The following is a 24968-nucleotide window of genomic DNA, read 5'->3' on the forward strand; positions in this document are numbered from 1 at the left end:
CTTTTTTGCTCCCTGAGTGTGTCTCCATTTATGTTTTCTAATGTGGGCACTGTTTGTGTGCTGGCATCTGTGCTCAGATGGCGTGGAAACAGTTATCAGGTTGATGCAACTTTCAGTTACTGCCTGGCTGGACTGGGTTTGAACCAGGCAGCTGGAGGGGAGAGATTCTTTTTTGTTTTCCCAAATCTTGTGAGCGTAAGGATGACTGATAAAGGGGGTGTAATTAGAAAACAAATGTAAAGAATACTAATTGTGTAAGGGGGGGGAAGTGGGACACCTCATAACCAATAGTAGCATATCATTAAGGATAGTGCTTACTGTGCAAGAGAATCATCTTCCATGTTCGATGAGAGACAGCTCTCATCGTGAGAGATTCCCTATGATACTTTCCCAAAGTGTGGTGTTTACATTGCTAGTGGTTTGCAGGCCACTTCAAAGTGAAGCTCTGAACCTAGGTCTCTGAATCCATGCAAGCGTGTAGATCTAAAATATACACCATTCTCTTTTGAAATTGGCTGCAAAGAGTTCCCACAGTTCTCTTTACTGCAGGGGGGAATCCATGCAAAGGAACTGATTTCAGGAAACCCAACTTTCTTTACTGTAGACATTGTGTGACGTTAGACAAGTTATTTATTCTGTCTGCATAATGATTGCGTTACTGTAAAATAAGAATATCACCAAGCGCTTGCGTGAGGCAGAGGTGTGCTAAGAACTGTAAGATACTGTGGCAGAAGGAAGGGATGCCTGATCATTGCAGACAGCTATGGACTACCATAGTGTTTCTTTGTGTTTACCCCAAGTCAGGACTAAGGTGCACAGGCAGAGAACATGTGAGCAAATCTGCAGAGTGCCTCCACTGTAGCTGGTTCTAATTAGTCATTTTTATGAGCTCCAGAGTCAGACAAAAATGAGGAGCCCTCCCCTTGTGTAGTTTCCTGTTTGCTGGGTGCATGTAAAAGAGATCTGGCCCTGATGTATGTTAATAATGAGCTGATAATGTAAGCCAGCTGAGAGATGTGGAGTTAGTCTGGTATGCTGCCAAGTGGGAGGTGAAAGTTCAGGAACTGACTCATGTTGCCAAGACCTGGTCCTGTGGAGAAGGTCTGTCCGTTAATAGACTGAGTTTCTCATTAGGGCTACACAGCATATGCTTAAAGCTTTTGGGCTTCAAGCTGAAACCCAATACCAGTAAAAGCCTGCTGAACAGAGTGGCAGATTTACTGGTAAATAAAGGATTAAAGGAACACTTGGCAGGGTTGTTGGACTGGAAACCTGACTGGCCTTTGAAGATTTCTCTGTATTGTAGGTCCTGCCTTTAAATTTATACCAAGAGACTTGTTCTGCTCTTTACCATGCAGCCCACAGGGCAGGAGTTCTACACAGTCTGCTCCATATCCATCAAGGGTATAAGATGCTTCTATCTGTCTTTTAAATCAAATGCATGATATTGCCTCCAAAGTAAAACATAAATAAGTTGTTAGCTCAGAGGAGCCTGGTGTAAACAGGCTTCCCTCTACCTCCTGCCCCACTTGTGGGCCTTGTCTTTCCATGGAGAACAAGTACCATGCATTAGTTTTCACAGTGAGCAGCTCAGCATTTACAGCATCTCTAAAACAGCTCTTGTTCTCTTCCTTTTTTTGAATGAGGATCTCTGGCAAACTAGCACAACTGCCTGCTTGGGTTACAGCATGTGATATTTATTACAGCTGGCCAGAATGGAGTTCATATGTGGCTAAACAACTTTAGCAAACTGAAATGCAGACAGGTTTAAACAGACTTATAAAATAAAAAGAAAATAGCAGTCCAAAAGCCCTACAGCTGACAAGAGTGTTAATACAGTACTCCGGGACTTCAGGGTGGCATTGGCTTTATATTTCTTTATTGAAAGCAAAAATGATTCCCATTAAAGTTTTGGTTCCTGAGTTTGCATGACATAATGGCTCTCATACCACTCTGCTTTAGCTGGCTCGCTTTACCTGGGGAAACATGGAGTCAAAAGGAACTGCAGGATAGGCATTGTAAACTGGTCAGTATAGTAATAGTTTCCTTTTTCTTTTGATTAATTTGAGCCTATTGTTTTGTTAACTAATGAAGGAGACAAAGCTGGAAATGTGGAAGCAGCAGTGAATTTTATCTAACCCCCCTTCCAACAGAAGGGCTTCCTTTGTTCCTGTGTGCCCAGAAGCCACAGGCATCTTTAATCATTGCTGAAATCATATTGTCTTGATCCAATAGTCGTGCTAGACCACAGTCTTTTCTGATGCAAGACATCTGGCTTCGGTAAAGTTGCAACAGAGAGAAGGTATCTGGCTTTTTCCCCCTGCTCAGACATGATATGACCAGTCAGTCTGAGAGCTGGATTTACAGTTCATCATATAGAAATGAACTGTATTTATGTGTGTGTGCACAAATATATGTCGCACGTATGTTTATACATGCGCAAGTGCATATTTCACTATGATGATACATACTGTTGTAGTTAAGCAAAGACCTTAAAGAACTATATTTCTTTTATGTAAATTAGAACTAGCAAAAGGATTTTTCTGCTTCTAAAGGAGCCCATATCAGATAGCGTAGGCAAGCTGTGGTTGTGGAATGCATTAGGAATTTGAATTTGCAGGTTTAATTTTACCTGTGAACCATTTAACTCTAACAGTCAGTGATGAAATTCCTATGGCAGAGAGTCTTTTCTGAGAAACACTGCCTGGGAATGAGCAGTTGGGGTCCAGTATAGATAGATGTGAGACAATACATGTTGGTAGGCAGAAGCACGTTTGTGTATTACCTGTAGACAGGCTTGTTTGTGTATTACCGTAGGAGTGCAACAGGCCTCCCTCCTGTGCATTAGGACAGAGAGTCACTGCTGCTGGCAGGGGAGACAGCCATGTGTGGTGGCTCAGGGGCCAGCTGTAGGGTGAGAGTGAAAGTTGTGCTCAAAGCTAGGGTCTTAGAACCTCTGGGACTTTGAGTATGCCTTGGTCTTGCAGCATCTCACTGACAATGGAGCCCTGAGCACTTCTGATTAAATCAGTAGCTTTTATTCAGCTGTAACTCCATCCTCTGCTGCTAGTCTCTTTGTCGCCAGAGCTGATGTGGTTGCCTGCTGCAAAGCCAACAGTGTGTTAGTGCAGCCAATGCAGCCAGTAGCGAGTAGACAGCGTTCATTGTATTGAGACATCTTTAGCCAGCCACATCAACTTCTCTGTCCCTTAGAGGGCAGATTAAAATGCTCCTAATGTTTAATAGCATATATCCTGAGGAGATCTTATGTAAACATATTCAGTGAGCACTCATTAATTTCCCTTAGGAGCCAGGCTGAATGAGGATGATCTCACAGAAAGGAAAAAATTAATTTTATCTTTAAGGACTGCACCTGTTGGAAAAAATTGTAGGAGGCACTCTGTGTTTTTAGCTGTGTGAATTAGGGATCTGTGGCAGGGACATGGGGGAGGAGGAAGGTTTGGAAGTTCTATTTTTGTCCTTTCCTAATATAACTTGCAAAATGTATAGCAAGGCTCTATTTCATTGATTTGCAGGGAGGTCTTGCTGATTCTTGAGCAACAGCACTTTAGGAGCATGACACATTCAACCTCTTAGAAAGACGGTACAAGTCATGTGCTCTGTGCAATTTTGTGGCACTCGGCGTAACAAACTTGCATCCATCATCATCATTTGTCTTTGCCAATGACTTTAAGGACACTTGAGAAGCAAGAGTAAGTAGGATTCTTAGGAAAGAATTCTGTTTTCTGCCAGCCCCAGAAAATACAGACTTACCCTATTGTACCTTCAGAGGTGTGCAGGCCAACTTTGCCTTTTTCATTAATGCACTCCATCATTCCTTCCTGAAGACTCACCAGGCTGTTGCTCTGCTTTGTACACTGGATCTAGGTTCTTGCAAGGTATCTTCATCTTAGGCATGCCTTGCTTTTGACTTCTGAATTTATTCCTTTGGTACAAACTTTGTCATGCAAAGAAGAACTTGGTCCTATTGGCTTCTGCATCCTAATTCCCAAACTGGAATTGGCACATGTTGTCTTCTCCTAGATAGCTTCCTCAGGTACAGATGGCATGTTTAGGTTTGAGCCTTTCTAGGCAGATTAGAGCAAATAAAAGAGATTTTAGAGAGGGACTTCTAAATCATCCTTTCTTCCTTAAACAATAAAAACAATTAAAAACACATGTACATAATTATTTTTCTGCATTTCCTCACTATGATTTATCATTCTGTCAGGTCTGCTTCTATCCCTCTGGAGGATTCCTTCTTCTGGATCTCATTCTTCCTCTTGTAGTTTTGACTTTCCCATACCCAGTACTAACACCACAACCACTGTTGTGCTTTGGTCTTCCTGTCACTTCTTCACCCACTCACTTTTCTGTTGCAGGTAAACTGGAGAGAATAGATTACAGAATGGCTGAAGTTCAGCTGATGTGGGGACTGGGGCTTAAGGAGCCTCTTCCCTCCTGCTTCTGTCCTTCAGTACCAATATTCACCAGACAGACCACCTAGTGACTGCTGTGGAGAGCTGGGATGCTGCCACAAAGCTTTTGAGTCGGGACAGGATACTTGAGAGAAACAACAGTTCAGGGAGTGGCTACTCACCCCAGTATCCCCTTGCCTTTGCTCATTTAGCAGCAGCAGCTAGGTCACCTTTTAGGAGATATCACTTTAAGAACAGCCCTTAGAGGTGCTATGACCACAATAACACCAGTGCTCTAACCAGCCCTTTTAATTAATCCCTGGGAAAGAAGGTGTTTAACCAGATAAATTTCCGCTTGGTTTCTGTCCTGCTGCTGTTCTGGTATGATGAGTTGCTTTGTGCTCTGTGACAAAGAATTACTTAGGGGTTAAAGGTGACACTGAGTTCATTTCCCAAATGGGCAAGGCTATCCCCCACCCCCTCAGCCTTGTTTCTCAATTAATCTCCTCATAAATCCTCATTGCATTTTTGAAATGGAGATCATTAGCAGGGCTGTAGCTAGGATAGTGGGATATTCTGGCATGTTTTAAGTCACTGCATGCGTGCAAGTATTTAATACATGCAAGTAAATGGGCATGCAATTATGTCTGTTACTGTTCTAAATTCTTCTGTGGAGGAGGGTGTAAAGAAGGATATGTTTGTCTTCACTCTTAAATTAAATTTTCATATAAATAAGAAACTACTTTTATCAGGAAGCAGTTAGAAAATATCTTTGGGGCTGGGACATTGCTAGTGTAGCGCGTAGTAATTTTTTTTACTTTTATGGAACTTTACTGATTTATACCAGTGGTGAAACTTTTCTAAGGGTGAAATTCTGCAACAGTTAAAGCTAACTTAAGTCAGTACTTTCATGGTATTTTTCTTCACAAATTAGATAATTTACACCAAATTTGCATAGATTCCCAGAGACACCAGGTAGCAGAGACTGAGGCACTTAGTCACCACTCGGAAAAGTTGAGGGACTAGAGTCTAATCTCGGAACCATTTGCTACCTTGTCTTGCCAAGTTTCATATATTAACGGTAAGACTCTTACATCGTATTATCATCTTACTGTCTTGCTTTGATGCTTTCACCTGATATAAGTGCAGTGTAATGCCACTGTCTCCTGCTTCATGTGCCACATGCAGCTAGTTGGATTTATCTGTGATCTGTTGTGTTATATCTCCCCAGAATGCAAAACAGCACGGTTGCCATGTGGTGTGGCACTACCTTAGGCAATCTTTTCTGTGTGACTCTGTGTGGATCTCAAACATTGAAAGGTACATTGAGAGATCTGCTACCAAGCTCAAGCTTTGCAGATTCTGGACTTAAATCAAGGCAAACAAAAAAGGTGTACAAGTACTGGGTAGGATGATGGATGTAGTTTTTGCTAATAATGTTTTTTTTTTTTCCTCTGAAAAGTAAAACTCCCTCAAGACCATGAGATAAGAAGCTGAAAAGTTTATTGAAGGCAGTTTTAAACAACTGCCACTAATCCAAGTTACATACCCCTTCAGTCAGTTATCAGTGCTCTTGTGTAAACGTTCTCATTATGATGACAGGTCTAAGGAAAGTGCTATTGAAGAAATGAAACTGCTATCCAGGAGAGGTTTTGCTCTGTCGCAGGTATCTAAGGGTTGCCGATGCATGGTCTGTTGGAGCATGGAAAACTTAGCCATGTAAACAAAACTCCAGAGAATTCATGTGGCAGTTGGTAAGTTATTGGGCCTAAAGATAACTTGGATTGCCTTTAAACCATAGGGCATTTTCATTAAGAAAAAGGTCTCATAATGTATTTCAGCATTTCCAGTGGCATGGTGCTTCAAGGTCTATTTAAAATACATGATCCTGAAAACAATTCTTTCCCCGATGTGATGCCCAAATCTGCAACTCTTTTCACAGCTCAGGAATTCCTGCAGTGTTCCCATTGGCTTGCGTGGGATTATTGGCTGTTTGCAGGCACAAGTCTAGAAGGGGTTTATTTCATGGCAGAGTCCAGGACCCTGAGAATACAGGCCCTGAAACATGAGATGCCAGTTATGAATATGTCAAGATGTATGCTAAAAGTGTATTATTAACCCCAGGGAAAGCCTGGTCCAGATCTGATGATAAGAAATCCTTTTTGCTTTTTCAGCCTTGGAATTATTCACTGCCAGGTTATACCTAGCTCTTTGAGTAATACCCCTTATATTTGTGTAATGCAGAGCACAGTGGAGACTGAATCTCAGTGTGGGCCTTTTGGCACTAATGTAATACAAAGTCCTGTTGTTTGTCACTGGTTGGCTTTAATTAGCTTCTCAATGTACCTATTTACAAGAAAAATTACTCTCCCTTTTTCTTAGAGTGGTATGGGGAAAAGCATTGTAATTCATTTATTGCGTCCTCTGTGTCCTCTTTCTACACCTGTGTAGGCCGAAAGCTCCATCCTGCACAGATCTGAGCACTACTCAGGCTAAGCTTTGTACTTTCAGTTCTTGTTGATTTTTCTGGCAGTGGAGAGTGCTGAGCAAATTGCACCATTCAGGCTCTAGGACCCTAATCTCTTTTTAAACAAGGAGCCTGTGTAAAGCAATTTAATGTCTAAACAGAGGAGTGAGTGCCTATCGCATCTAACAAAGACTTAAACAGCAGAGGAAAGCACAGTGCTATTAAGAACTAGAGAAAGAGAGACAGGACAAGGAATTGATACATTGCCAAGGCCAGAACTATTTGGTTTGTGTTTGTAGCTTACATCTTATCTGTTCCCATTTTTATGAGACTTCAGTAATTTAAAAAAAAAAAATCTGTGATATTCATGTAACTGATCATTGTAATATTCTGGCCAAGGTTCAAAATTTCGTGGGGGTTTTTGTGAGCCATCTTACAGGGCTGAATTTGAGACATCCTCTGCAGAGACCTGTCTTTCACATAATTGTTCTCCCATGAAAATTAGGCCTCTTTAGCGGAGTGTCTTCAACGGGAGATAAACAGTCCAGATCTCTGAGAAGTTACTGGTTAAGTTAGAGAATCCTGACCGTATTGTTTACTTATTCCCCACTTTGTGACTTCCATTGGGTTATTTTTTGCCTGCTTTAAAGGAAAAAAAAGACAGTTTTTTACCTTGTGTGTTTTTCTGATAAACTCAATTTGTTTTTTAATCACAAGTCAATCAAACTTAGTGATAGTTTCTGTCATTTCATTGCTAGTTTATTGGGTTTGCATGGCAAGGGTTTGGTAGCAGGGGGGCTACAGGGGTGGCTTCTGTGAGAAGCTGCCAGAAGATTCCCCTGTGTCCAACAGAGCCAATGCCAGCCAGCTCCAAGTCAGACCCACCGCTGGCCAAGGCTGAGCCCATCAGAGACAGTGGTAGTGCCTCTGGGATAACAGAGTTAAGAAGAGGAAAAAAATCCAAACCTGTGCAATTGCAGCCAGAGAGAGGAGTGAGAATATGTAAGAGGAACAACTCTGCAGACACCAAAGTCAGTGAAGAAGAAAAAGGAGGAGGAGGAGGAGCTCCAGGTGCCAGAGCAGAGATTCCCCTGCAGCCTATGGTGAGGCAGGCTGTGCCCTGCAGCCCATGGAGGCCCATGGTGGAGCAGAGATCTACCTGCAGCCTTTGGAGGACCCCACGCTGGAGCAGGGGGATGCCCGAAGGAGGCTGTGACCCTGTGGGAAGCCCGCACTGGAGCTGGCTCCTGGTAAGACCTGTGGACCCGTGGAGAGAGGAGCCCACGCTGGAGCAGGTTTGCTGGCAGGACTTGTGACCCCACAGGGGACTCACGCTGGAGCAGTCTGTTCCTGAAGGACTGCACCCCGTGGAAAGGACCCACGCTGGAGCAGTTTGTGAAGAACTGCAGCCTGTGGGAAGGACTCATGATGGAGAAGTTCATGGAGGACTGTCTCCCATGGAGGGAGCCCATGCTGGAGCAGGGGAAGAGTGTGAGGAGTCCTCCCCTGAAGAGGAAGGAGCGGCAGAGACAATGTGTGATGAACTGACCCCGACCCCCATTCCCCGTCCCCCTGCGCTGCTGGCAGGGAGGAGGTAGAGAAAATGGGGAGTGAAGTTGAGCCTGGGAAGAAGGGGGGTGGGGGGGGTAGGTGCATTTTAAGATTTGGTTTTATTTCTCATGATTCTACTCTGATTTGGTTGGTACTAAATTAATTTCCCCAAGTTGAGTCTGTTTTGCCTATGATGGTACTTGGTGAGTGATCTCCCTGTCCTTATCTTGACCCAGAAGCCTTTCATTATATTTTCTCTCCCCTGTCCAGCTGAGGAAGGGAGTGATAGAGTGGCTTTGGTGGGCACCTGATGTCCAGCCAGGGTCAGCACACCACAGCTAGAGAAACTGGGTTGCAGAGGTTTCCTATGGCTACCATATGTTTTTGATGGAGCTGGGAATAAACTCTGGTATCCTAAATCCTTCTCCTCTTCTCTGCAGCTATCAGACAAAATCAGCTTAAGTGTTATTTGCTTTGGACTTTTAGTGCTGACACAGTGAATGAATGCAGAATCCATGGAGTTTACCACAATGAGGCAAACAGCATTGGAACAAAAGGCCATCGCATGACATTTTACCTACTGTATGTTGCTCACAGGACACTGACATTTGCAGCTTCTGGCAAAGGGAAGAAAGGTTCAGTACCTGAATGGTGTCTATATAGAAGTTTTCCAAACCTTATCTCTTAACAAAAGCTTTCATTAGCGGAATTTTGAGTTGCAGATATTTGTCTTTGATTCTAAGCAGTAAACTAGCTTAAATATGTCAAATGGCCTCAGCAGGATGGACATTTGGTAATGTCAGTGCTGGGAGTGATTTCTGAAACCTTCGCTGACCTTTGCATATACACTGTTGTTTTACAGACTTTTAAGGTCATCAACCAGTCTGAGAAAACAGTTTATAGATTTCAGTCCTGAATGTCAGACAGTCTTTGACTAACATGTCTCAGATTTATGAATTGAGGGTGATAGAGAAGATAGGTTTGCAATAAAAGAATATTTTGGAGTTTCTGCAATCAAAGGGTGAGATATATAGAACCGTGACCATTAAAAATTGGAGCTCTTAGGCTGTCATTAAAAGATCAGAAATGCATTTCTAATGTGCAGTTTTCTGAAAGTTTTCATTGTGTTTCCAAATTAGGCTTCAAAGATTCTCTTTTCTGTTTGTGAAAAGGCTGTACATCACGAAGCAGCTCTTTGTGGTTTATACACATGTGCCTGTTGTGTCAGTAATCCTAAGGAAAATGGAACAACCTGACAGATGTTGGATAATGCTTTATAATGCAAAGGTTTAATCCTGGTTTCTAATAGATAAACAGTAAAACAAGGAGTTTACATGTAGTTGATGATATTACTCTATATGGTCTGCATATCTTTCCAAATATTCACATTGTCAGTTTAAGTCTGGATAAGTTCTTGGCCTCTGTGCCTTCTTCCCTGGCAATGAGCTCTATCATCTAATCATACACTGTATGAAACTTTTTTTAATCCACTTTCCCATCATTTAGTTTCGGTGACTGTCCCCTTCTTTTCGTATTTTAAAGAAGTGCAGAAGTTCCTGGTGTACTTTTGGACATTCATTGTTTTAGACACTTTTGTCATTTTTCTGACAGTTCTGAAATAACTATGTTCTACCTCTGCTGGAGAAGAATGGGGGAAGTGTTCACTTCTGTACTAAATCCACGAATGTCTGTTGAGATTTAGTGAAGATTTTGGCTGCAGTAAGGTACAAGGGATAACTTCATTAAGGATGTACTCTCAGTATGTGAAGAAAGCCTATTTAATAGAATATTATTGCAGTTTTCCATTTAACGATATACTGAATGAAACAAGTTAATATGTCCCACTGAAATAAAATAGGAAATTTGTTCAAAATAGCTGCTGATAGTGTCCCCCAACAATCTTTGTGATGGGGTTTAACGGAACTCTGAGCTAGGCTAAATAAGGTTCCATCTATATCTGGGCTTCAAATACGTCTGGTTGGTTACCAAGGGTCTGTACTCCTATATATGTGAATAGCAATATACCATCCCAGGTCAATCAACAAAACACCACAATTATAAACTTATCCTTGGACTTCAGGTCTCAGTAATGAAACCTGGATTCTAAAAAGAAATGAGAAAATAATTTTATTAGCAATCATTTATTTGATGAAACTGCCCTTATTGGTTGCTCACAGAATATTTGAGAACAGGCTGCAATTTCCCTCAAATGTTTGCTATGTGGATTTCTTTGGCAGATTTGTTTCCATAGTTTATTTTTAACTTCATGAATTAGTCTCAGGCATTCACCATAAGCATTTGACACTTGACATTGCCTATGTGCAATTAGTCAAAGAGTCTCTCTGTTTTCTCACGGGATGAGAAAGGATATTTGATGTGCTAGCATGAGAAATAGAAAACGTGGCTTCTGCAGTTACCCTGTCATGTAGGTTTTCCAATTGATTTTTTTGAATCGTCTTATAACTGTAGATTTTAAGCCAAAAAGGTGTATGAGGCTCCAGCTATCCCTGTACTTAAAAAGTAACTTGTACTGAGATAAAAGTACCTTTCAGAAAGGAATCCAGTCTTGATGTGACGACCTGGACAGGCCATTGCTCCCTTCCATAGCTTGTTGCAATGGTTAGTCAACCTCACAGTTAAAAACATGTTCTGTATTCTGAATTTGAGCTTGTTTGGTTTTAAGTTCCACCCAGCCTTTCTAACAGCAAAATTCCCTTTTCTAGATGTTAAGAAAAGGGAACTTGGAGGGCATGAGAGTACAACTAAGGTCATTCTGAAGTCTAAATGAATATTCAGACACTTAAGTCTTGCAGTATTTGCTGAGCTCTAGTTCTAAGCAAAATACTTGCTACAAAGACTTCATACACTCTGAAATCGCTAAGTGTGGTGCCAGTGTAGAAAATTAAGGCAAAATGAACCAGAAAACATAGCTGTTTACATTTTGTGGTGAAGGAAACATCTGTGCTGATTTAAGTGCATCTTTTCTGCTTTTATTCTTTCCCTACTTTGTTTTTCCTGGGCTGCAATATGTGATTTGCTGTGCAAGAGCAGGACAGGTTTGTAGTGGAAGGTGGAGTCACAGAAGAGAATTCAAGGGTGGAGACTTTTGTGAGAGGATGGTTTTTGTATAATGCGCTTATAGTACAGTTAGGCTCTCTGGGTGTAGGGGCAGCATGGGAATAGGAGTCCATGTAAGGAGAGGGGATAATATTTACAGGATTTGCAGAATTTTAGGTGGTGGTGGTGCTGTAAATTAATTTTTTTTTCTTAGAACTCTAGTGCATGGAATTTGGGCCAAAAAAACCAACCAACCAAAAAAAAAAAACCTCAAACCCCAATATGGTACAGCATTCGATTATAGCCACATTTAGGAATGGAGGAACAAGGCAGTGGGTAAAGCTGTTACGAAAAGGAAGGAGAAGATCCTGCCATAAAAGTTACAGAATTCTTGGTGGAAGCTTCAGCTGTACTGATGTGCTAGGGTAATAGAAGAACACAGAGGGAAAGAAATTTGTCTACCACTTCTCATATGGTTTGTTTCCTGGAAGGAGTAATTATAAATGTGCCTTTGTGAGGGCCATACAAGGTGCAGAGAAAGCTTCTCACATTACTCTTCCTTTGCATAGGCAGATGTCTTCTGCTTCTCCCTGGCTTTCTCTGGCTAAGAGCCTTCTGGCTGAGGGGACAGGCAGATGGTTTCCTTGAAGGCTCGGTGGCTCATCAAACACCAGTCTGAAGCTACGTGGCCATTGGCCAGTAATCTCCCACCCACAATCTAAACCCTTAATTCCCAGTCCAAAAGAAAGTTGTTTCAACCCAACCTCATAAAAGAATGGCTTTCACTGTTCCAGTGAATCCAGCACCTAGGGCTCCAGCTCCATATGAAATTCCCCCAAAGAAAATTCCTTTTACACTGGTATCCAAGAAATAATACAGATCAGAATTCACTGTTTCATATCCAGCTCCAAAAATGAACTTGCTAGGTTATAGGAATTTGAGCTGAACTGTCACACTGGAGCCGGTGATGTGCTTAACAGATGCCTGTTTGGGTTCAGATGAAGTGCTGCAGAAGCATATGATGCCAGAAGAAGGATTTAAAAAGTCACCCGGCTGTTACAAAGGAGGGGTAATTACTTGTAAGCCTTAACTTTTGTTCTTGGCTAATACTAGCTTTGTTTGATGGTTCTTAATCTTTTCCATGCTGGACTTCGTCTCTGGACAAGTTGTAACTCTTGTTTGATAATGTAAAAGGGTAAAGCACTTACTGCCTACTTGTAAGTCAAGCCTGCTGTAATCAGAGTTAGTCTTCAGTACAGAAATGGTGTTTCTGTATTTCCTTTCTCACCCTTGCCCGTATTCTTGCAGTCTATTTTTCAGGTAGACAAAGTAATCTTATGCTTAATGATTATTTAAAATAGTAACTTGTGATATGAAACTCAGTAAAACCTTGGCATCTTCTTGAAATAGATTCTCTGATAAATAAAAACTTTGTAGCTGAGCTGATCAAGCATACAAAAATGTTCTCCGGAAACATTGGTAATTAATTATACCAGGACATGAAGACTATTGGGTAGAGAGGAAGAGTATAGAACAAACCTCTTAAATGATGGCCTGTAGTTGCTGATGCACGTGGTTGGGGTTCTAAAATAAAATGGACAATTTTAACTACCAGTTTTATCAGTAAAAGGCTTAAAGTGCTTAAATAAATTGTCTGAAGTACAGATATCACTATAGAAATATAGCACTCCATTATGTATGGTATGAAAGTGGGTGGAAATCTTTAGACTGCAATAAAAAAGCAAAGCTTTTTCTTCTCCTTGCTGTCAGTCTGACCACATAGGTTTTGCTGTTTGCCTTCAGCTTATTAAAGTGGAAGTTGCATGGCTGTTTTTCTTAATATTGGGCCACGTCCTACACACCTCAGCCACATGATTGATCTGGGATAAATGGAGTGCCTGCAAAAATGAGACCACTGTCTGTCTGAGGATAATGTGCAAAAGTCCTGGGAATTGCAGAAAACCAGCTGTTAAGTTTCAAGCATAGATGCTGATCAACAGCCCTTTGAAATCAGAGGAGTTCACTGGTCTCTGCAGCCTGCTGAGTTTATTTGTTTTTTGCAGATCTGTCGAAGCCAAAGGTATTCCCTCAGTAGCAATGGTGCCAAATCTAGAATATCTCTAATCGTGGAAACACTTCAGCAAAACATACCTGTGTACTTAAGTCCAGTTAATGCTTACATTCAAGGAAGTGCTTATGTGTTTTCTTTAACTAGTTTGCTGCCCTCTAATATTACAAGGCTCTTGGCCTGGACAAGAGGATGCCTAATAAAGAAATTATAATGATTTGCAAGTCAAATTCAGTAGCCAAACTGACCAGTAAGAAGCTGACTTCTTGTGTAGCAAACCAAATATTTTTGAAAAGAATGGTGGTATCTGTCATGTAAATGTCAATGATAGCTCTTTGCAAAGGGCTGCAGGAAGCTGACCAAAACTCAACAGGCTCATCCAGGGCAGGTGAAGGGATTTAGAGAGAAAAGTGAGACTGAACTGCTACTCTTTCAGTAACCCAAGTTCCTGTTCTGCTCCTGGACCAGAAGAAATATAAGGCTTTGCTGTTTTCTTGAAAGGCCCATGGTCCAAGGTGGATCTTCTTTGCATTCCTTATTTCAGTGTTACAGCACTTTGGGATGTAACCCTAACAGACAAATACGTTGATTCAACTAAGGGGAAATCAATCAGCTCAGGAGGTGGCATTTGTAGATTCCTTTCCAGCAGAATTAAAATGTATGCCAAGGACTGGAGACTTACAGGATAGTAACAGTGTCCTAAACTGATGTTATATTTTAAATGTGAATCTACTTGACAGAGAGGGTGTTGTGCTGGTAATTCACTACATTCTGGTGTTTTCATTGACAGGCCTTTTGCCTTTTTCTCTTTTTGCCTTCTATTTTTTTTTATTTTTGTCCAGTCATGGCAGTTTGCTCGTTTAGGAGAACTAATTCTATCATCCAGTGGTGGTGAATTAAACATGAGTGAACACATCTTAATTCCTTATTTTGAATTTATGGCTGCTGTCCTTTGAGAGTTCTGATTTTCCCTCTCCTCCACATTTGTTTCTTTCCTTTTTTCTTAATTGCCTAACACCTGCTTTCCAAAGCTATTTGCTTTCCCAGCACCAAGTAGTGCCAGTGCAGTAGCTATGTGCACACTCAACAGGATTGTAGTGAGGTTGTCTGTCAGCAGTAGTCATTAGGCGTAATGACAGATATTGATTATTTATTACTTGAAAACATTTAATTAAATTTGACTGCATAATTAGCATGCTAGCAGCCAGACATGCTAGAAGGACAGTGAACTTATTTGCAAAAATCCTCAAGCTGCAGACCTTCGTGAGAAAGCTGATAAGAGAGTCTGTAGGGCTTTTTAGAGATCTTTAGGTGTTGCTGAGTTCCAGATGAATCTGTGCATTATGCATTGCCCTTACGGTTGCTTTTCCTCTTTAAAGAGCTGAACTTACACAGAACCTTAAATCCTGACTCTGATGGGATTCCCCAAGGACACTGGAACTGACATATGTCTGAGGGCGAGGTCTATTTTTAAATACTAAAGACAGTCTAGCACGAGATGCATCATCATTCATTTACTTTCTGTACCTACAGTTAATCTCTTCACTATGAGTTAGGAAGAGGGGTTGTGAGTAGCATTATGTGCTCTACCTGTATTTTAACTGTCCTCCATTATCTACCCTAATTAGTAATAATTTTTGTCTTTCAACAATACATGTTGTTAATCTTTTATAATAGGAAAAAACCTGTACATCAAAAGGAATCTGATATTTAGCTGAAACTTAAAATTGGCCAGTATGTACTAATTTCTCTCTGTGTGCATCTTATATATTAGCACTTGCTGAAATATTTCTAGCCTGTAATGTGCATCTGTGTTTAAATAACTTAAAAAGCTGAGGTAGTGTTGCTATTCAATTATAGAGGTGTAGACCATAGTGCTAGAAATAGTAATACGAGAGCAAGGTTTCTTGACGGAGGAAGAGTGAAATGGTGTGTGTGTCAGTTCTTAGAAAAGCAGTTTCTGTCTTTGGCTGTAGAACAGAAACTATCTTTGATCTCCTGGCCGCTGTTCCTGCAGGGATAGTCATAAGCAGTCCTTCGGGGGCTGTGGTTCAGTGGACCGTACCAACATACCGAATACCTCGTGCATGTTGTAACTGAACAAAAGATTGGAAAGACAGGAGAGAAGTTTCTAAGTGGGTGGAAAGTTCAGAAGGGGGTGGTATGATTGGGAAAAGAGTGGGGAAGGTGAGCACATGGGTGGTTTAAAAGACACTGTGTTTACTTAAAGCATTCCAAAAGCAATTCTGTGACTTCGATTTCTGGCCAGTCTGTAAGAGAACTGGTGTGTGCAAGCTTATGCAAGTTTGCTTGAAGTTTTGTTAGGGAGGTGAGACATTGCATAGGAGTGACAAACAACCTATTTATTTCTCATTCAGGTGATAGCCAAAGTATTCGATGAGTACTCTGTGTTTGCTGTGCAGTAGTAAAGCACTGCTGCAGTCAGTTGAGCCATGTAAAATGGCTATTGGGACAAGCATTGCTTCTGCTATCTGTATCTTCCTCTTCCTGCTCCCTCTGGAAGTATGAATAATTACTGGTGCTGCACACAACCCTTTGTACATCACCTGTGTATGTACGTGTGACAAAATGTTTATCATTGTTAAACGCAAGGTAGCACTAAAGGCTGAATTTTTTTCTTTTGTGAATGTAATGCAAAAAAACTAGCTACATCTAAACATGTAGCTAAACATGTGGCATCTAAACACGTAGCTACACTGTAAATATTTTTTGTGTGAAATAATGCTTGTCCCTAACTTACCAGGTAGCTCCACTAAAGTCATAGTGAATGTCCCTTCGAACCTATAAGCAGATTTGGTCTAACTCGCATCACCTTTTCTTTTATTAGTGACAGAGTGTCGAGGGATCTTGGACAATCATCAGAGATTTTCTTCATTACCAACATACCTACGTGTGAGCTATCGGATATTCAGTGCTGAGACATCTTTCTTTCTCAAAGAAGCCAACCAGGACTTTATGAGAAATTCCAGTTTGCAGTCCAGGGTGGAATCATTCTTCCCATATAAGGCCAAGAGACCACCAATATTAAATGCCAGCTATGGACCTTTTTCTGTTGAACAAGTTGTGCCCCAGGACCTAATGTTAACTTCTGACTTTTTTGGATCTGCCAACAAGTTTACTTATAACTGGAAGCTTAAGGCCTACATAATGAGCGACAAAATTTACGTGAGCAAGCCCAAAGTCCAGGTCCTGTTCTACATCGTGGGCAGGGACTGGGATGACTATAGCACCACGGAACGGCTGCCCTGCCTGCGGGTGTTCGCCTTCCGAGAGACGCGGGAAGTCAGAGGCAGCTGCAGGCTGAAGGGGGATCTGGGGCTGTGTGTGGCAGAGCTGGAGCTCCTGCCAAGCTGGTTTAACCCCCCCACGGTTGTCACAGGCCGCAAGAAGCCACCGGATCAGTTTGAAGGGAGCCCTGTGGAGCTTTACTATACTGTCCAACTGGGAGACGAGAAGGGAGAGTGTACTGCTGAGGATATGAGGAAGGGAAATTCTATCCGGCCAGGAAAAGACGGTGTGGATGAAACCATGTCCCACTTACAGAGGATTGGATCTGTGAGCCTCTATCGAGGCCAGGAGACTTCTCAGCTAATGGAGCTGCGGCTGGACAGTAATATTGCTGTCTGGTTGCCCTCAAAGCCTGTCAAACAAGGAGAGGTGGTGAATGTTTATGTGACAATTGCCAACAATTCTACGGTGGATCAGTTCATGCTCAGGTACGCTAGGTTGTTTTTGCATGTTTCTAATGTGGTAGCACACAAAGTTGTTGGGAACATGGGATGAATCTTAACTAATTTGGACTTAATCCACACTGAAGGTTGCACCTAGTCACTGAAATACATTACTTTCCTCCTTGAACACCGTGAAGAGGATTGAAAGCCTCTGTCACTAGGAGGCTTTTAACATGTGTGCCATGCCATTTATCACATACCCCCATTATGCAACAATGTGCAAAACAGCAATTCGCTGTTTTAGTGGGGCCATTTCTGTGCAATAACAGACAGTAAGGCACCAGAAAAGTTCGCTGCTTTACAGGGCTTTTAAAATCAGGTTTTTATTGCACAGGAGTTTAAATGTAGCAAAACTTCAATTACCTACTTTTCTTTAAGTGCTCTGACAGTGCTTTGCCTCTCCCACACAGAGTGGTTTTGTTATGAGAGCTCTTTAGGGAGGGGTTTAAATATCTATTTGTAGTTAAGTAGCATTTGTCTTTGCCGACACATATACCCTTTAAAATAAGGCCTAATGTGTTTGATATTGCCGTTGATTGTAGGGCACTGTTATAAGTGAGTGCCATTATTTTAGCCAGGAGTGGCGAGCACAGGAACTGGGAACACAAGAACTATCTTACTGGGTCAGATCATTTTCCTTTTTTCTTCTGTAGCAGTTTCCCTACAGATCAGCTGAAAATCCTTTGAGGATGACAAAGACTGGGAAACTCGTTAATCACTGAAATATTTGATGTATCTTTTTTCCCCTTGTTACCAGGCTTTAAATTCAAGGGAAATTTCCACGGTGATGAGCAACAATTGCTTTTTAAAGCCCCAGGGAATCAGAGTTTCCCAAAAGATTCTGCACATGAAAGTATTTATTTCTAAAGCTTATATGAATTAGATTAATACATAGTTGACAACTACCGAGGAGAATAGCCTTTAGAACAGGAAGTGTTGCTTGGCAGATAAAAGGCTTTTATTTTAAAAAAGGGGGGTTTTAGTCATCCCAGAATCATTCTGATGTTTGCAGCTCTGGTTAAGTTGGTGAGATAATCTCCCAGACACCTGTTTACTGACTGAAACCTCCCTTATAGAAGTCTTTTCTGATGCTGTTGCTTATCTTCTATTGAAAATCCTTTTTCACAAAGTAGCAGAAACAGAATACTTTTCCACATAACAAGCATAGCTGTGGTGAAAGAAGAAATCCAAAGGCAATGAACTGGGTGTTTGCTGGATGGATGGGAGAGGGGATCACCCTTTGAAGCTCTGTGTCACAGTCTTTATTTTCCTGAAAAGTGAGTTGAAGATAAACAAGCTTGTTGAAATCTGGTGATGTATTTCTTTTCTCAGAAATGAATCTGACTGCCTAGGGAAGGATATCATTTGCATGCTGAGAGGTGCAATAGAGAGAGTAATGTAGGACGTCAGTAGTTGCCTGTGTGACTTGCTGTTATGGACAAAATGGATTGGCTTTGGTTTTGAGAACAGGTGACTGATTTATTTGAAGTGAATAGTCTGACATTTGTTGGTATATTGGTTGTTCTGTGTTACCACAAATGCAGAGCTCAAGCCATGTTCTCTTGCTGAAACACCCTTCTGGTGGAAAGAGGATTTGCATTTTTCCTTAAAATTACTTTGAAACAGACACAAGAATACAAGAGGCTGAAGAGACCAAGACTTTTTTTTTAAATGGCTTTTGCTTGCTTCCAGTGGGGATGGGCAGGTGATCGTTGTCTTGAGATGTAGTATAGGGCTGATGCATGTTGTAAAAATCAGCACTGTTCAGTATGCTTTCTCCTCTTCACCACTAAAGGCAAGAAGAGCAATGGGAGATATTCCTAAGCAATCCTGGTTTTGAAAACTTTATCCTGCAGGCATGTTAGTCTCTTGTATCTACCAAAGATGCTGATCTGTGTAGTTGTTAAGGCATCAGATGGAGGCTTTGCTTAAGGTGTACAGAGGGTAATTCCATGTAAAAGAAAAGGAAATGGTTTTAATGGTTTTCCTGACACTGCAATGGGAAGGGACAGCTAATACCCACTGGAGAATGTCATGTGGGACTGTACCCTGAGGCATGAACTGTTCTGTCAACCTTGAAGGTTTCTTTTGTGGTTTTAGTGGCAGAGTGCTGGTGAAAGGCTGGTCAAAGCCAAGTTCAGCTTCCTGCTTCTGTGGTGGAAATCTGTTGTCTTCGGTGAAACTTCCTAGGTGTGAAAGAATGTAGAATTTGACCCAGGAAATCTATGAAGTGCCTGTATCTTACAGGAAAAAAAAAGCCAAGAGAATAGAGCAGCTGGGGAGGAGCCAGTGCATATGTTGGGTCTGCCTAGGGGCTCCTTTAACCTTCTCTGTGGCCACTTGCCTGGGTAGATAGAGGGCTGTATGCTCTCATACTCATGGGTTCCCGGCAGAGCAATCCCGACATCCTATGACATGCATTCACATTTAATCATCCTAAAGAAAAACACACCACACAGTAGCCCCAGGCATAGTGGCTTTGTTTATTTTCTGCTTCTTGTATATTATTCATTGAGGTATTGCAACATCCAGTGCTGAAGCAAACAGCATGTGATCGTTGCTTTGGGGCGGGGGGAATAATAGCTACAAATCTTCTCTGGCAAAACGAAAGTAGACAGGTCTGAATGACCTCATATCCACAAATCATTGCAATTGAAACTGTGTTCTTAAATTGTGTCTTAATTCAGAATCCTATTACTGTATCTATAAATTTATCAGCCCAAGAACACCAGTAAAGTCAAAGAGAATGACTAATATGACAGGGAGTGAAGCAAATTATGCATGGTAGTACATTAACGCAGTGGGAACACTGTCTGAATAAACGCAGATCTTCCTTTCTTGCATCTAGTCAGCACAGGGCTATTGTGAAAGCAGTTCAAACAATACTGATAGGTTATAGGATATAGGTTCTGTTCACAGGCCTGTTCCTGTCCTGCTGCATCACCTCTGGTAAGTCTTTACAGGCGTTTTCTATGTGCAACATGGAAAATGCGAACGGTTGGTCACATCGCTCTCAAGAGTGGGAAGGCTGTTTCAGTCCTGTTCCTAAAAGACTTTGACTTCCTCTGATGGAAGGGGTTTTGGGTTTGCCATATATTACCAACACTAATATGAATGGGAGAATCTTGATAGAAGAGCTGAAGAAATAGAGAAGGGGGAAGAAAGTATTGCACTGCATTCCTACCATTGGGAAGGATTTCTGGGCCCCCAAAATAAAGATGAATTACACTTACTGCTGACTGCTCAGTAAGGAAAATTACTGTTACCTCTAGTAGTTGGGTAAACTATGAACAGAAAAAAAAAGTAGCATCAGTATAGGACAGAAAAGCAAAAAGCTAGCAATATTTAAAATAAAGATCATTTAAGTCTTCTGTCTACTTCCCAGAGCTATTATAAATTAACACCACTGGCTTCAGCAGAGCTACCATGATTGATTGTTGCTTCACCAATTGCTGTGTACACAAGCTTTTCTAATTGGAGTCATCGTTTTGGGTGTATTGTCTGTAAGGATTAGAAAGCAAAATCCTTAGGGCAAGACCCTGTTCTTGAATGCTTTTATGAACTGCCCTCACACCCAGCAGGCTACAAACAAGGGGAAAAATCATAACCATACTGAAAATAAGCCATTCTTGTGAGGTTAACTTTCGGAAGGTAACATGTAGCTGCATGTGTATGCTGAGATATTTGAAAGTAAGTAGGAAGCTGGGCACTTGATTTCTGTTTGTAGTACTGGGGAGTTGGTGAGCTGAATGCATTAGGCAGCTTTGAAAAGGCTGGCCTGTGTGCATTGCTGCGTTTGTTCTGTAGCTCTAATGGTCTAGTAGCTGGAAAAGTATTTAAAGGATCCTTCCATCTGTTTTTCATGGCGTGACATGCCACATTTGATCTGGCAGAGCGCTGTACAGCACAGGGCCAAAGCAAAAGGTGTGGGAGTGCTAAGTGTTTTATGTTACTCTGCTGGGCAGCAGCTAATCTCTAACTCACTCTAGAAGGTGCTGAACTACGTGATAACCCGATTTACAGGAGGTATTGAGCAGGATAAGTAAAGAGAAAGGAGATGAAGTTGTTATCTGTCCTGATTAGAGAAAAGAGGTGAAAAACAGGGGTATTTTTTTTCCCCTCAGGCTGCTTATTACAGATTTTGCAGTGCAGCTCACTGCACCTGAAGGGATGTAGGTTGTAAACAGTGTTACTGAATTACCTTTGTCCAGCAAACAAATCAACCCAAGACAATGGGTAATTAGTAGTGATAATAAATCCAGAGATTGGAAGAAGGATAAAGGATAAATGCAGTGAGGAAAGCTATTAAACCCATCAGCCGAGGCAGCTTTATATGTCAGTTCCTAATGAGTATTGACAGCAGTGCTGTGTTAGGTAGTATGGAGAACAGCTGAAAAACGAGAGCAAAATGCACATATAGAGTAGCACTACAGAACAGCTAGAAAAAGTACTTATGATCCTAATATTGGAGTACTCCTTGCTTGTAAATCTCAATATTTCAAAGACTAGATTGTGATCTGGCTATAAATAGCCATTTTGGAGGAACTGGTCCTGGAAAAGGGGGAATCTCCAGCACTAAATCTGGCTCTTTTGCATGGAAGACCTATTTGAGCCTCCCTAGGGAGTAAACCACTTGCAGGAGCTGTCTGGGCTTGGCACTGCCCTCAGCTGTTCTACCTGCTGTATATGAAAAAAACAAAAGTATAATAACATTTTCAAGCAATTACTGCTTAGTTTTAGATACTGCCATTTTAATCTTACCTTATGATGAAATAACCTTTAGTACCCTGAGATTTGCTGGTCCTTAATTGTTAGTTTATCAGTTTTTAATGCTGCAGTGTGGTGGTAGCATCACTGGAAATGCAAGTGATGTCATGACTAACTGAAGCTGAAGTCAACCAGAATGAGACCAAAACCAGAGCTGAGTTCACTCTGTTTTGTGTTAACCCATAATTTGGGACGTATTATCCCAAGTACCTATTTTCCATAGTAAATGGAATGCTGATGTCCAACTGTGAAATGAAGAGTGTGCTTTTTTAATACTGCTTCATTTTTTAAAACTAATGCATCTCAGAGTGAAATTGAGAGACAGAATGATATGGTGGGATGCTCTTCTGTGAGTACATATGTCTCCAGATGTGAATCGCAGCAAAACATTTTTATTTCCTATGCAGCTTTGCATTACTTAAATATTTAAAAGTTTTACTTCACCACACAAATGCGTTTCAGTTGACATCTGAAGGGAGAGGAGTTTGAAGCCCTCAGACTTGCTTCTGTTGTCTCATTATTTCATGTTCCGTTTTCAATTGAAAAGAAGGTCTTGTCCTCAAAAATTCAGACCCACAGTTTTATCTATTGCACGAATGTAAAAAATAACACAGATATAGTCTTTGAAAGCTAGATCTCCTTTTATAGTGCCTTAAACCTTCTCTTTAGACATACACCTTGTATTCTGAGGCACAGATAAAACTAAGTGGCTAATTTTTACACTGTATAAAGAAAAGTATGCATCTTGGGTAGCAAACTGTGCTTTGTTCTCACCTGAGATACAGTTTCTCCATTCATGTTTCCATCTTGAATAAACAAAATGTAAACTTGCTGACAAAGATCTTTTGGACTATTCTGTTCACTTTTTTCTTTTTATCTCTTTTTCAGTAAAGTCAATTATTAAGACTGGAAAATAAAAGCAATTCACTTACTTATGAACCTTTAATCAGGGTTCAGAGAAACTGAAGAAACTCTTCCCCAGTCTTTCAGTCCATCAAAGGGGTTTCCCAGTTACTTTATGGTATTGGTAGGACCCATAATTTAGGTGCCAGGCCAGGGGTGGTTTGCAAAAGTGTTCAGAGCTGTGACTTATGGCTTGAAGGGATTTTATATATTTAATTGATGAAGGTTTATATATTTCATTGTCTGGTGTTTAGCCTTGTGAAACTTTAATTCTTATTGATTTTTTTTTTTTTTTGCTTTCCCTTCTATAGAATGGTTAGTAACAATTCAGCTGCAAATCTACAGTGGAGCAGGTTAGTGAAAGAAAGGTAGTAGTCTGTCTAGTCCTTATTTTGCATTACTTAGGAAGTCAAGAGACCTGGATGCTCTCCTGCTTCTGGTCAGGACTTACTGTGTTACTTCAGGCATGTCATTTTATCCCTGCTTACCTCTTCACCTTCCCAGAGTGCTTGTTTGTACTTACACAATTCAGGGAAGAGACTGGGCCATGCTCTGTGTGCATCATTCAGTACAGTGAGCCTCTGAGCCCCGTAGGGCATCTGTATTGCATAATACAAGTGACAGTAAATGATACAAAAGTTGTTACACTGTGGGGATTATGGTTTTGCAAGGTGCTATTACACTTTGTTACTTGCAAAGTGCTTTGTTAAGATTTCTCCAAAGTAAATGTGTGGTTAAAAATTCATAGCCATCATGTGCTGTCATTTTTTATATTCTGCTTCAGTAAGCAATGGGGACATAGTCTGCTGAAGTACTCCTAATTGTCATTTACTAGAGAATGACAGACTAACAGTAAAAGGGTAAATATTTCCCAATATAACTTTAAAAAGCATTTGTGATGTAAAAAATGCTTTTACAAAGAACAGAATGTGTTGATGCTATTTTGAGAGAATGGTATCACACTCCGGTTAGTTTAATTTCATTAGCCCTTAGCAGGCACTCTTCATTGACATCAGTGTTGTACCAGAGGCAGCTGGGTCCTCCAAGCAAATGACTCATTCTCAGAAATGCTAAGCTGGTAAGGATGTCCTTTAAACTGAGATTGAGAAAAGGTGCTTCTCACCAGACCAAGTGAAGAGGTGAAGAGCTCACTCGAGTCTGTGGTAGCAGTGAGTCAGGTTTGGTAAAGTTTTAAAAGGAACTGATTATTAATTTGAAATTGAAGGTACCTAGAAAAGAGAAAACAGGCACTCTTCCCCTGACTCTCTTTAAAAGCCTTTAAAAAAATGTAGTGCTTGAGAAACCTTCTGAACAATTCTATTGACATCTCCAATGCAATGTACTGCTTAGTACTGAGAATAAACTATGGATTTGTTGTTAGAAGACTGAGTCTGTGTTCCTTACTTTGGAAGTCATTTGCTGATTGACCATGACTGAGTTGCTGGAGCACAGCTTTGCAGCCAGTGAACCAGGAAGAGACCTTAGACCCCGATACGTTCAGGAGCTGAGCAGTAAAGTTCAATGGCGCTGAAGTCCGTAGAGTACTCGGCACGGAGAATCAAAAGTTACAGCCTCCCTTTTGAAAATGTTATCATTAACACTCTGATCAGCTGCCTGTAAAGTGGAATTCCTATCATGCAGAAGTCTTACAAGAATTAACTAAATTGGTGGTGTAATACCTGTAGGAGTGTTCTTTGTCTTGTGAAAGCAGGCGTTTCCAAAGTGCATGTTCAATTGAAGTCTGTGGGTTCTTTGAGCCAAATCCAGGGTTATCTCCATGCCATTGTCAGCTTTCCTGGTTATGTGACAGGTAACACCCACATTTTTCTAGGTGCAGTCTAAGACATGAAGTCCCATCAGCTGAGTGTAGACAAACCTGAACTATATATATAGGTTATATAATAACTTTATATAACCCAACTGTAAAACGCATTTGGACTTTTGAGCTTCAGGCTTGTGTGTTTGAAAACTTTCCCTAGTATGTC

General features: G+C 41.1%; 1 protein-coding gene across 4 annotated transcripts in view; it reads left to right on the forward strand.

Annotated features, from left to right (window-relative positions):
• TMEM132C (transmembrane protein 132C) overlaps nucleotides 1-24968 on the forward strand; it is a 223265-nt gene that overhangs the window by 49603 nt on the left and 148694 nt on the right. For all 4 annotated transcript variants that reach the window (XM_087754856.1, XM_087754855.1, XM_087754854.1 and 1 more), the window contains one exon: nucleotides 16410-17298. In XM_087754856.1, coding sequence (XP_087610982.1) covers nucleotides 16538-17298 — 761 coding nt within the window. In that variant the 5' untranslated portion in view covers nucleotides 16410-16537. The remainder of the gene's footprint in view (nucleotides 1-16409; nucleotides 17299-24968) is intronic.

The sequence above is a fragment of the Nipponia nippon genome, unplaced genomic scaffold (assembly GCF_047370975.1).
Source record: "Nipponia nippon isolate SJK-2023a ecotype South Korea unplaced genomic scaffold, ASM4737097v1 scaffold_18, whole genome shotgun sequence".
NCBI lineage: Eukaryota > Metazoa > Chordata > Aves > Pelecaniformes > Threskiornithidae > Nipponia > Nipponia nippon.